The sequence below is a fragment of the Kogia breviceps genome, chromosome 4 (assembly GCF_026419965.1).
Source record: "Kogia breviceps isolate mKogBre1 chromosome 4, mKogBre1 haplotype 1, whole genome shotgun sequence".
Taxonomy (NCBI): Eukaryota; Metazoa; Chordata; class Mammalia; order Artiodactyla; family Physeteridae; genus Kogia; species Kogia breviceps.
Window position 1 is genome coordinate 166,988,494 of NC_081313.1, and position 12,652 is coordinate 167,001,145.

The window sequence follows — 12,652 nt, forward strand, 5'->3', positions numbered from 1 at the left end:
TTTTACCACATTTTCTACTAGCCCAAGCCTATTATTTCTAATGAGTTTTAAATTGCTTCAAGAACATGCATTTCAAAATTTAGTGCTATGATCCGTTCAGCCTGAGCAACTTAATAAAAGAAATTTCTTTCTTAAATTTTTGGTTAAAATGTTGCATGCAGTGTAATAAATGTTATTACTTTGGAAATCTACTGCTCAGTTTTAAGAACTGGGTGTTTTTTTTGCTCGATTTCCATTTGTCTAATCTTTTCTTCCCTTTGCCTCTGGGTAATGGTATCTTTAGTGACATCTGTTGGTTAAAGAGTGTGCAGAAGGGAGAAATAATGGTTGTTTTTATAAGACTGGCAAAAATGGAGCTGCTTTTACTCCTTCCTTAGGTACCTAATTTAAAGAAAGCTCAGTGTGTGAAAAATCTAAACTTGAATAATGGATAGAGCAACTATAATTATTCACTGTACATCAGAATTTACATCAGGGTTCTTTTGAGCAATATATGCTCCAGGTGCATTTAAGGTATGATCTAATAATATGCTTAAATTGAATTTGTAAACTGATATACAAGCCACTGCTATTTACTGTGACCTAGAAAACAAACCAGTGGTTTTCCAACTGGGTTTTTCCGAGCCCTAGAGATCTATGAAAGTACCACAGAGCCTCTCCAGAGAGGGGGGAGGAGGGGACCCTACTGCCACTTTGACCAGAACCACCCAGCTATATATAAGTTGCACTAGATTTATTTGTAATAGGGGTCACCTGCTTAAAGATTTTTTTTTAATAAAAGAGCTTGAAAATTACTGGTATGTATTGATACTATTAGAAGCATTGTAAGAATGAAGGATTATGATTTCTATTTATGTTTAAATGATTACAAAAAGATAGCTGAACAATGTGCTGGACTTGAAATAACTAGAGACGATAAAATGTTATCAGGAAATAACAGTTCTGGAAAACGGATCATCCAGGAACCATGGACATAACCTTAGATTGTGTCAGAAACGTGGTCGGGGACATAGGACAACAAAGTAGTAGAGTAAGCTCACAAAAATCTTCTTAAGGTGATGGAATGATCAACACCTTGAGGATCCCAGGCCTTGAGGAATACATTTCACAGTGAATCCACACGTGTTGGACGTGGCCACTTCTGCACACAAGCAAAAACTGCTAAACAAGCTGTTAAATAAGTAAGCGTGATCTCCAAACAAGTGGCTTAGAGTTCAGTAGATTCTTTCATCCATGCAGCTAACGTTTATTGAGCATTTGCTATGTGTTTGAGAGCTACAAGGGATAGGAAGAGAAATAAGACACACAAAAAAGAATCTTACTGATTCTTCTCTTAGTGGAGTCCAGCAGTGGATTCAGACAAGTAAATAAAGAATTATAATGTGTTGTGCTCACTTTTATGCTTAAGAAGCATACAGAGTGCTATGGGAGCCCAGAAGTTTCTAACTCAAAACTGAGGAGCCAGAGAAGGAAATAAGAATAGGGCCTGGAAATTTGAGGAGGGCATTTCAAGCAGGCAACAGCTTTTACAAAATTATATAAATATAAAACATTAGCATGGTCTATCAGTAAACTGAAGGATTTCAGAATTACTGGGGAAAGTAGAAAGTGAAAATTCCTGATTATCTCATCACTCAAAGATAACCGTCATTAACAGTTCAGTGTGTGCTCATTCATACTTTTTTATGTGTACATATACGTATGTTATTCCAAAAGTGGTATTATAATATACTTGCCAATCTGTAATTTGCTATTTTTTACTTATATCATGGCCATCACTTCATATTAATACATATCTAAATCTACCATATCTCTTTTTTTCCTTTGGTTTTTCATAATTTTTTTCTACCATATCTTTTTTTCTTTGTTTTTTGTTTTTTTGTTTGTTTGTTTGTTTTGTTTTGTTTTTTTGGCTGTGTTGGGTCTTTGTTTCTGTGTGAGGGCTTTCTCCAGTTGTGACGAGCAGGGGCCACTCTTCATCACGGTGCGCGGGCCTCTCACTGTCGCGGCCTCTCTCGTTGTGGAGCACAGGCTCCAGACGTGCAGGCTCAGTAGTTGTGGCTCACAGGCTTAGTTGCTCTGCGGCATGTGGGATCTCCCCAGACCAGGGTTCGAACCCGTGTCCCCTACATTGGCAGGCAGATTCCCAACCACTGCACCACCAGGGAAGCCCTCTACCATATCTTTTAAAATAGATGTAAAGCATTCCATTTTATGGTCATACTATAATTTATTTAATTATTCACCTTTTGATAAATGTAATTTTTATAAACATGTAATTTTCACTATCATACACTGTTACAGCAAGTACATACATTGTACATTCAGCTTCATGATCTTCACTCAGTCAACAAGTATATATATTGAGAGCAGCAGGTGCTGTTCTAGACTCTGGATATATCAGTGAGCAAAACTGAAAATGAAATTATTTTGTATGTCAGAAGGTAATAAGTACTATGGAGAAGAAAAAAAGAAAGAAAGCAAATCAAGATGGGAGCATTAGAAGTACCAGGGATTGGGAAACATGTTGCATTATTAAGTAAAGTGATCGAGGTAGGCCTCATTGAGAAAATGACATTTGAGCAAAGACTTGCAGTAAATAAGGGAGTTAATTATGCAGATATCTTGGGGAAAAGTATTCCAGGCTGAAGGAACACCAAGTTTTAGGGTCCTAAGGCAAGAGTGTATCTGGCATGTCTGAAGAACAGCAAGGACATTGGTTGCTGGAACAGAGTGAACAAAAGAGAGTAATAACAAAAGCAACGTCATGTAATATCATATCCTGTAAAGATTATCAGGACTTTGACTTTAACTCCAAGTGAAGGAGAAGGACCTTATAATGTTTTGAGCAGAGGGCTGACATGATTTGCTATTGGCTTTGACCAAGGTGATAGCAGTGGGAGTAGTGAGAAGTGGTTAGATTCTGGATATATCTTGAAGGTAAATCAAATTTCTTGATGGATTGGATATATGGTATGAGAGAGAAAATGTGATCAAGGGATTTTGGCATAAACAACTGGAAGGATGAAGTTACCATTAACTGAGATGGAAAAGGCTGAGAATGGGTGTGAGGGGGACTCAGAAGTTCCATTTTGGTTGTGTTGAGCTTGAGGTGTTGATTAGACATTCAAGTGGAGGTGTTGAATACGGAGTTGGATATACAAGTCTGAGGATTGGAAGAGGTCTGGTCTAGAGAAACAAATATGGGAGTCATTCACTCTTAGATGGTATTTAAAGCTGCAAAACTAGATAAGATCACCGGGGTGGAGGTATGAATTTAAATATAAAAGATTTAGGTTTGAGTTCAGGGGTATTCTGTGTTAGGAGGAAAGGGAGAAGAGGAGGAACCAGCAAAGGAGAGAATGAGCAAACACTGAAGGAAGAGAAAATCAGGAGAGTGTGTGTCTTGGAAGGCAAGGAAGAAGAGGTGGTCAGCTGTGTCAAAAGCTGCCAATGAATCAAATAAGATGCGGACTAAGAGTCGACCATTACGTTTAGGGACAAGGAGGTCATTGGTAACCTTGAAAAGGGCACTTTCAGTGGATTGGGTGTAAAAGAGAATCAGAAGAGAAGAAATGAAGACAGTGAAGGTCACAATTCTTTTAAGGAGTTTTGTTACAAAGGGGAGTAATATCAGGCAGGGAAGTAGGGCCAAGAGAAAGTTTTGTTTAAAAAAAAAAGATTGCATAGGAGAGAAAGGGGGAAATTGCTGTGCTTTGTTCTTAAGCACATAAGAGGAGATGGGAGCTAGTTCAACATGCTGAGGGGCTGGCTTTTATAGAAGACAGTGTGTAAATGCAAACGCTAGGAGATAGGTAGATATGGTAGTGAACATTTGGAATTAGAATATATTCCCAAAAGTGAATTTAGGCATTTTTAATATTTTTAATAAATTTTACCAAATTACCCTCTAGAATCGTTATACTAATTCACATTCCCAACAATTTCCTTAATTTCCCACATGCTTATCAATGCTGCGCTGTTTTAATCTTTTTCAACCTGAAAGGGAAATGTTATATTCCTTTCCAGTCTCCACAGCTTCATTTCTGTCCCAAACCATTTACGTCCAGGGGCCTCGGCTGGTTTGCACAGAGACAGAGTGGGTTGAGTGACCTGAAGTAAAGGAATGTCAGGAAGCTTGCACCTCTCTTCCCACAATTGTTCTGATGACAAATGAAGACATTCAGCCTGTAGAGCTATCAACTAAATATCAAATTCACTTTAAAATTTTAGAGATTAAAAGGGAAAAAGAAAAGGTAAATCAATGTAATGGATCGCTTTATAAACCAGGAAGTGACATTGTTCATACTGTTAGTTCTTCCTGGTATAAAATACAACTCAGTATATCTTATCTCTTGCACCTTTTTTAAAAAGTATTCCTTTGAGGGCACAGAGAACTGGTAGATTGTGGGCCAAAGACCCCCTGCAGCCAGTTCTCTTTTGAAAGAATAAAGGGAGAGTGGTCAAAGATATAGTATTGACCTTACTTTGAATTATGTGTTAGAAGGAAGTGACATTATTCTACACCAAACACACCCAGCCTTACCTCCTCCTCTTTTTCAGGCCATAGCTTCCCATGTATGAATTTATAGGCTAGTAGACTGGAGAAAGAAATGAATGCCTAGTACTTTGTACTGTTATAGTTTACGTGAGCACTGTGCCAGTTACTGTGGTAAGCACGTTATGTATGCTGTCTCCTTTACTCCACATAAGAGCCTTGTGAGTTATAAGTACTGTTATTGTCCTCGTTTTACAGATGAGGAAACTGACTTACAGAGATTAATAATCTGTTCAGACACCCAAGTAGTGAGCAAAGAAGTAGGATTCAAACCCCAGGTCGGTATGACCCAGAAGCCCACCTGGTTCACCACTTATGCACTATATGTTTGTTTTCTGTTAGACTACTATCTTGTTATACAGTTCTCCAGCTGAGGCCTTTGAGGGAAGGCCACTTCTTTTTGGGTGTAGGGAGCCTCTTCTGTAGAGGACATCATGGAGTCAGTCATCACGGAAGAGATGGGGTCTCAGAAGGGGGAAAAGTTGTTTAAAAAGTAGGTCTGGGGCTTCCCTGGTGGCGCAGTGGTTGAGAGTCCGCCTGCCGATGCAGGGGACGCGGGTTCGTGCCCCGGTCCAGGAAGATCCCATATGCCGTGGAGCGGCTAGGCCCGTGAGCCATGGCCGCTAAGCCTGCACGTCCGGAGCCTGTGCTCTGCAACGGGAGAGGCCACAACAGTGAGAGGCCCGCGTACCACAAAAAAAAAAAAAAAAAAAAAAAAAAGTAGGTCTGAAAGTAGATATCAGATAAACAAAAAAGGAGATTTTGCATCTTCTTATACGTCCTTCTCTAAATCTAGTTATTGAGAGTTGTCTAGAAGGGTACTTCTGAATGCTGGAAGCTAACCAAACACACACACACACACACACACACACACACACACACACACACACACACACACAAAAGGGGGGCTTCTCCAAGAAAGACAGAATAGAGGTTAAGAAAGAGGAACCCAAGCAGTTAATGTAAGCTAATAATGAGGGAAATATATGTAATAAGCAAAATTATAGCAGGAGTCTTCTATGCTTATTTCCCAGGTTTTTTTCCCCTTATTATTTAGTGAGATTTCTTTTCCTGTTATAGTATATACAACAGTAAGAATGGCAGTTCCATAACACTTGTGCTTCCCTTCCCCAGTCATTGCCCTTAGCCAGGTAAACCATTCAATTCACAGCATCCTTTTCCAGAGCCCCAGCATAACCTCAACATCTGTCTTACCCAGGTCTGATGTTAAGGTTGTAACAGCATCTCATTCCCCTGCTCCCAGTGATGGCAGATATAATCAGTGGGAAACAATCAGAGATTTTCCTTTTGATTCTAAATTTTGGAAGTCTCTTATTTCATTACAGAAAGTATCATTTCCTTTTGTACAAGTGGCAACTGCTACTGGTTTTAGTGGCTGCCAGCCTGGCAATGCCTTCATCTCCCAGCGGTCCATCAGTGTAATAAAGATCTCCCTCTTAGGAAGGAAATTCTGGGAAGGAAGGAGATGGGACTTTATGGGTGTGGGGTGGAATAAGGAAGGCAGGGAGGGTTGTCATACCTATAGAGGAACATCAAAACCAAACCTCAGCTCGGTCACTTTTGTTTACAGCAATGTGAGTCTAACTGCTAGATTTTAAGTTTTTTGAGGGCAGGGACTCCAATTTTAGTTAAGTGTTGTTGAATAACATAGATTGAATAAAGCTGATTGGAGTGAACAACGATGTGGCCGCGTCTTCTCTTCCATAGTCTTACAACCACCACGGAATGCGGAGCCACTTGAGCACAATGAAATATAGTTTCCTCTTTCAAAAGTATTACTTTTTCAAGGTCATAATGGTATACTAATTACTGTTTTAATTAACACAGATGTGTCTGAAGCAGTCCAAAAAAACAAGTATGCCAGATTGCAACTTCAACACAGCGATAAAGGTTGTGATTCTAAATAATTAATCCTTCTTGATGATAGGTTGTCCAGTCCTTTAGAATCAAAATTTTCTCCCCATTACAATTCTTCGCCTGCCTATTCCATCTTGTGCTGAAGAATATAGGATCTTTACTTCCCCCATAAGGACATCAGCATAAGAAGTCCCCAAAAGATGACCCAGTTTTCTCCGTTTGCCCCCGGCCTCCTTAACAGACCCAAAATGTGTAAACCACCACCACTACTACCAAAATACCCTAGCTTTCTCCATCACATGTAAGCAGTGCTTTTCTTTCCTGGGAAAGGGAAGTGGGGGGAAATGTCTACCTTGATTTATATTGAATTGGAGGCAAAGGTAGAAAAGCAGTGGTTGAAAACTGCCCTCTCCTGCAGTACCCTGCTTTTTCAGACCTTCATGCCTGTGCACATAATCTTTCTGGAATACTCTTCTCTCCCTTCAAGTCCACCTGAGAAACTGTGATTGATCCTTGAGAAGTAACCTGCACTGTGAAGCCTTTCCCACCCTGCTCTCCTGCCCAAGCAAAGTCAATCTCTTCTATTCCCATAAAATCTTGACAGACCTCTCTGATAGTGTTTGTCACATTGTATGGAATTATTTATTTACAAATCTACTTCTCCCAGCAGACTGAACTCCTTCAGAGCAAAGATTTTGTTTCATTCGTTTATCCTAGCACCTCACACAGAGTAGCTATTAAGTGAACGCTATCGTATTGAGTTGAATCTTTATGAAACTTACAATATCTTTCTAAGGTAAGTTACGATGAGATCGTGAGAGGGAGTACAGAATGTGGTATGGAGTAAATTCCAAGATATGCTTCAGCCAACACAATGGTGTTTTCATTCTAATGTACAAATTATAAGCAAAGCCACATGGGCTTCAAAGGATGCACAGAAGAAAACCTGTGTGTGGAAATGTTTCAGTAAGGCAGAGAAAGGGGAGGAAACCTTCACCCTGGGCGAGTCCTGTTTCATGCTCTGCTGGAATTATTGGTCCTTCTTAACCTGTTTAGTAAACATGTGGTTTTCATAATATACCTATCAGTCAGGATTCAAACAGGGAAAAACAAACACTGTGACACTGTTGGAACAGGGAATTTATTTTAGGAATTAGACCTTGTACAATCTTGGGTGAAGATGGGAAAATAGGTCCAAGGGGGAGAGTTGGAAGTTCAGGAGAAAAATCATTAATAGGCCCTCCTGAATAATGGCATGGATGAACACGTTGGAGCTTGCAGGGAAAGCTAAAAGCTAGAGACATACAGCTGCTGGGGTGGGACCCTGAAAGGATGTGGGGTGATGGGGGGACTTGTGTAGTGGTAAAGAAGCAATGGAAGACTGTTGCCTCTGCTCAGCTCCTGCTCTGTACGTGTGCTGCCAAGCACTTGGTGGTAGGCTTGGGGTCATTGGTCAACAGACCTTGTAATTCTAGACACAGAGCAGGAAAGAACAAGGAGAAACTAAAACCCAGTGGTATTTCTACATCTTTTTCTCACACCTCTAATCACAACAACCTTCAGAAAGTCATGGCTGCTACTTCACTTCCACCTTCTCTAAATCTCACATAGATTTCTGTTTTGCTCAATTCTAGCCCACAACTGTACAGGGAAAGGAGTTCTGGGAAACTTAATTCTTATTTAGCCCAATAGACACAGTATAAAACCACAACAGTATGCCTCTAAATTTTGTAAATTGAATTTCGTTTCAATTTTAGAAGCAGTACTCACTTGAACAGGAAAAAGCAGAGCTAAGAAACATGTATGACTTTATAATTTTTTACAAAGCATTCTTAGGTATTGCCTGGTAACATACCTTACTAGCATTTCAGAAAGAGAAACTGTTAGTTGTAAATGCTAACTATAAAAAACTGTAAGGTGATTATATAAACATTTCTTCATCTTTTGATGGTCAGACATAGAATTTAAGCACGTTTTTTTGTTGTTGTTGTTTGTTTGTTTTTTGTTTTTTGGGTTTTTTTGGTGGTACGCGGGCCTCTCACTGTTGTGGCCTCTCCCGTTGCGGAGCACAGGCTCCGGACGCGCAGGCTCAGCGGCCATGGCTCACGGGCCTAGCCGCTCCGCCGCATGTGGGATCTTCCCGGACCGGGGCATGAGCCCATGTACCCTGCATCGGCAGGCGGACTCTCAACCACTGCGCCACCAGGGAAGCCCTAAGTACGGTTTTTAAACAATCATCTCTTTAGATCTTCTGAAAAAATGTCAAGGAGAAAAAGGAAGTAACATTTATTGTGCACTGTGCCAAGAATTTCTTATGTGTTTTATTTCATTTAACTCATGTACCAAACCTGTGAGGCTCCTAAGAGTGAAATAACTCAACATCAAGTGCATGTGAAAAGGTTGAAAATTCATCCCACAATTCAGAGTAACGTATATCTCTAAGTTATCTTTTTCTTTTGACTTAGTTTGTTATTTACTCCTACTTTTTTTAACTTCTTATTGAAGAAGAGATAACATATATATTAAAGTACATAAAGTGAACTAATCTTAGGATTAGTACTCAATGAATTTTTGTGCATCCACATATATATATCCACATATATAATCATATAATCACCATCCAGATAAAAATATCAAACTTTTCCAGTACCCCTTGATTGATTTTCCTTGGGCCATTTGTACTTCCCAGGTAAACTGCCTTATGTATTTATATTTTTCATTATGTGGATGATGTAATTCTTGGAACAATGGTAGGGGGAAGTGAACAATAGCAGTAAAGTGAAAATGTTGAATAATGTGCCTCATAACTGCTTTGAATTATATCTACTTATGTCACTTTCTCATTCTGCTTTTACCCTAAAACAGGTAATCAGATCCTGTCCCTTGGGAGCCTCTCAAAAGATCGGATTTATCCAATGAAACTCAAGGGCATCTCCATCTGCTATTCAGCTCTCAAATCTGCCTTGTGTGGAAATTATGTCAGCTTTGGCGTCTTCAAGTTGTATGGGGACAACCATTTTGACAATGTACTCCAGGCCTTTGTCAAAATGCTGCTGTCAGTGTCCCACAGTGACTTGCTAGTAAGCAATCATGCATCATGAGAGTCTTTGTATGAAACGTGAAGTAACACCACCACAGGGTTGGAATTGTTATAATGAAGCCCAAGGAGTTACAATAGCACCAGATCATTTTATGTTTTAGGACAGCTTCTTGATTTAACTTACAGGATTTGAATAACTATAGTGGCTGTATTTATATAATTAAATGTGCAATTTTGAAAACTGCAGCTACCATCTTCTGATAAATTGGTCATCTCAGGCGTTCCACGTTCTGTGTCTAGAGAAAATGTAATTAGCAATTTCAACTAATTGCTTACAACTATACTCATAATTCAGAGAAGGCCTGTGTTTCCTGGAGCAGAAAATGCAGAATGACTGTATGACTTCTCCTTCCTTCATTTCTACTCTGTGTACTCCCCTTGCTGTTTGGCCTTGCTGTCCATTAAAATTCGGGTGTGGTGGACAGAGTGCTAAACTGGAAGTTGAGCAGCCTGGTATGTAGTCTCAACTCTGCCACTTGCTGGTCATTTACCTTGAATAAATCACCTTCTCTATTTCTCCAGGCTTCAATTTCCTCACCTTTAAAATGAGTAAATTAAACAAAGTGATCTCTAGGTCCCTTTTCTACTCTACCATCTAGTCTCTGTGATTTATGTCAGTTGTTTTCAAACTTTGAGGCCCATCAGAATCACCTGGGGTGCTTGTTGGAATTCAGATTTCCAGGCTCCTCCACTGAGCTGAGTCTGAGTCATTATCAGACTTTTTAAAAAATATCTCAGCCTGATTACACAAAAGCCAATATATGCCCAATGTGGTTGCAGTAATTACTTCAGTAACATAGCCAAATTCATGCTCAGGCTTAGTTTAGGCTTTCCCACCTGCTCCCAGCCCAAGGTTACAAGTAAGATCTGGGAGCCTTCATTAGTCACCCTGTATGAGAAATGCTCCTTTGACATTCTAATGCATTAGAGGTACCCTCTTCCACCTTTCTAAGCTAGTCTTCATAAAACCACATCTTGGGAATTCTCTGGCAGTCCAGTAGTTAGACTCTGCAATTTCACTGCTACGGACCCAGGTTCAATCCCTGGTCGGGGAACTAAGATCCCACAAGCTGTGCGGCGTGGTCAAAAAAAACTAAAAACAAAAAAAACACATCTCAAGCCAAAGTTGTCAAGCCTCTTTGCAGTAGAATGGAATGCTCATTGAAGGCTGCCTGTACAACAGAAATTACAAAGTGGAAACTTGAGTCAGATCAGCCATGTGTTACAGCCTCATCATTGAGGGAACTCTTCACTACAGTTGAGGCCCACCAAAAAATCCTGATATGGTTCCAGGAATTTCTCTATTCTTTTTTCTAGTAGACAAGCAAACCTCTAACTCAGTAATCTCAAAATTGAGGGTGCATAGGACTCCCTTAGTGTACATTTTTTAAATGCACATTTCAGGACCTCATTCCAGAGGTTTTCATTTTGTAAGTCTGAATTGGAAATCAAAAAACTGCATCTTTAACAAGCACACCATGTGATTCTTATGGAGATAGTCAATCTCACTTTAATAAATATCAATATGGTTTATTTCTCTTATAAGTGTTGTGCTTCTTTGATACTGGTTTGGGTTTCATTTGAGGTTTTCCAGGTATCTTTCTCATGCACTTATCCTTTGCCTGTTGTATATGGTAAATATTAAGCCATTTACCAAGTTATGATTTAATTAGATGGGTTGGCATTGTGTAAATATAGCAGACTATGATGCCAAATGCTATTATAATAGCAAATTTCTTTGTGTTTAAAAAAAAGGTTGCCTAGCCACTATTAAGCACTGTTCAGTGTTACAATATTCCAGCCCAGAAAAATCATTCAGTCTTCTATACTGCAGCAATTTTAATTGCACTTAAGTGTTAACCACATAAGGCAAAATTGAAATTACTTACTAGGGTATGCTGTAGCTTCAAATTAGGATTTCTAGAGATCAAGAGATTTTTATTAGAACCCCTTTAAATACTGAATTGAGAATCATTATGTCATTTGTTCCATGTATTTATGTTTATTTTATGTATTTATGTGTAAGGTCACAATTTCTAATATTATAAATGGCAATTTTCACTGAACTGTGACACATCTTTTGCTTCCCTGTGGCTTGACATTTAGTATTTCTGTTATAGCAATATCGGAAACTGAGCCAGTCTTATTATCCACTCCTGGAATGTCTCACCCAGGACCACATGACCTTCGTCACCAACTTAGAGCCTCCTGTACTCCTATATATTCTCACATCTATCTCAGAGGGACTCAGTACTCTTGGTAAGTATCACTGAGAACATTGTTTTCAGAGGAAAGACTTGATTGTGGTCTCTTAATGTACGTGCTTTTGAGATGATCATCCTGCAACGTGGGAAAGATTATTTACCCAAACTGAAAGATTATTTTATAACTGTTACCTGCAAGAGAGAAAATGCCCTTTTTTCATATTTTGATATAGTTTATTTTTTAATCAGCTTAATTATAGTATAATTTACACACAGTAAAAATTACTGATTTTAAGTGAACATTTCAGTGAGTCCTTACAAACATATATACACAGTCATGAACCACCACAGCCAAAAGATACAGAACATCTTCATCACCGCAAAAAGCTCCCTCCTGACCCCTTCTAATCAATCCCTTTCCCCTAGTCCCAGCCCCAAGGAACCACTATCTACTTTCTCTCACTGTAGTTTGCCTTTTCCAGAATTTCATGTAAGTGAAATCATATAACCTGTAGTCCTTTGTGTCTGACTTCTTTCGTTTAGCATAATGCCTTTGAGATTTATCCACGTTTTGCGAAACAGTTAGTTTTTATCTTTCTATTGCTGAGTATTATTCTATGGTATGGATTACCACGTTTGTTAATATGTTCACCAACCGATAACATTTGGGTTGTCTCTATTATTTGGTTGTTTTGAATAATGCGACTGTGAACATTCATGTACAAGTCTTTCAGTGGACAGATATTTCTCTTGAGTAAATACCACAGTGGAATTTCTGGGTTGTATGCTAAGTGTATATTTAACATTATTAAAAACTGCCAGACTCATGGACATATATACACTACCAACTGTAAAACAGATAGCTAGTGGGAAGCAGCCACATAGCACAGGGAGATCAGCTCGGTGCTCTGT

The 12,652-nt window shown here is 39.2% G+C and overlaps 1 protein-coding gene across 6 annotated transcripts in view; it reads left to right on the forward strand.

Annotated features, from left to right (window-relative positions):
- The window catches only part of RANBP17 (RAN binding protein 17), a 327,894-nt gene that overhangs the window by 274,155 nt on the left and 41,087 nt on the right, over positions 1-12,652 (forward strand). For all 6 annotated transcript variants that reach the window (XM_067032300.1, XM_059059844.2, XM_067032302.1 and 3 more), the window contains 2 exons: positions 9,302-9,516; positions 11,657-11,795. In XM_067032300.1, the coding sequence (XP_066888401.1) occupies positions 9,302-9,516; positions 11,657-11,795 (354 nt within the window). The remainder of the gene's footprint in view (positions 1-9,301; positions 9,517-11,656; positions 11,796-12,652) is intronic.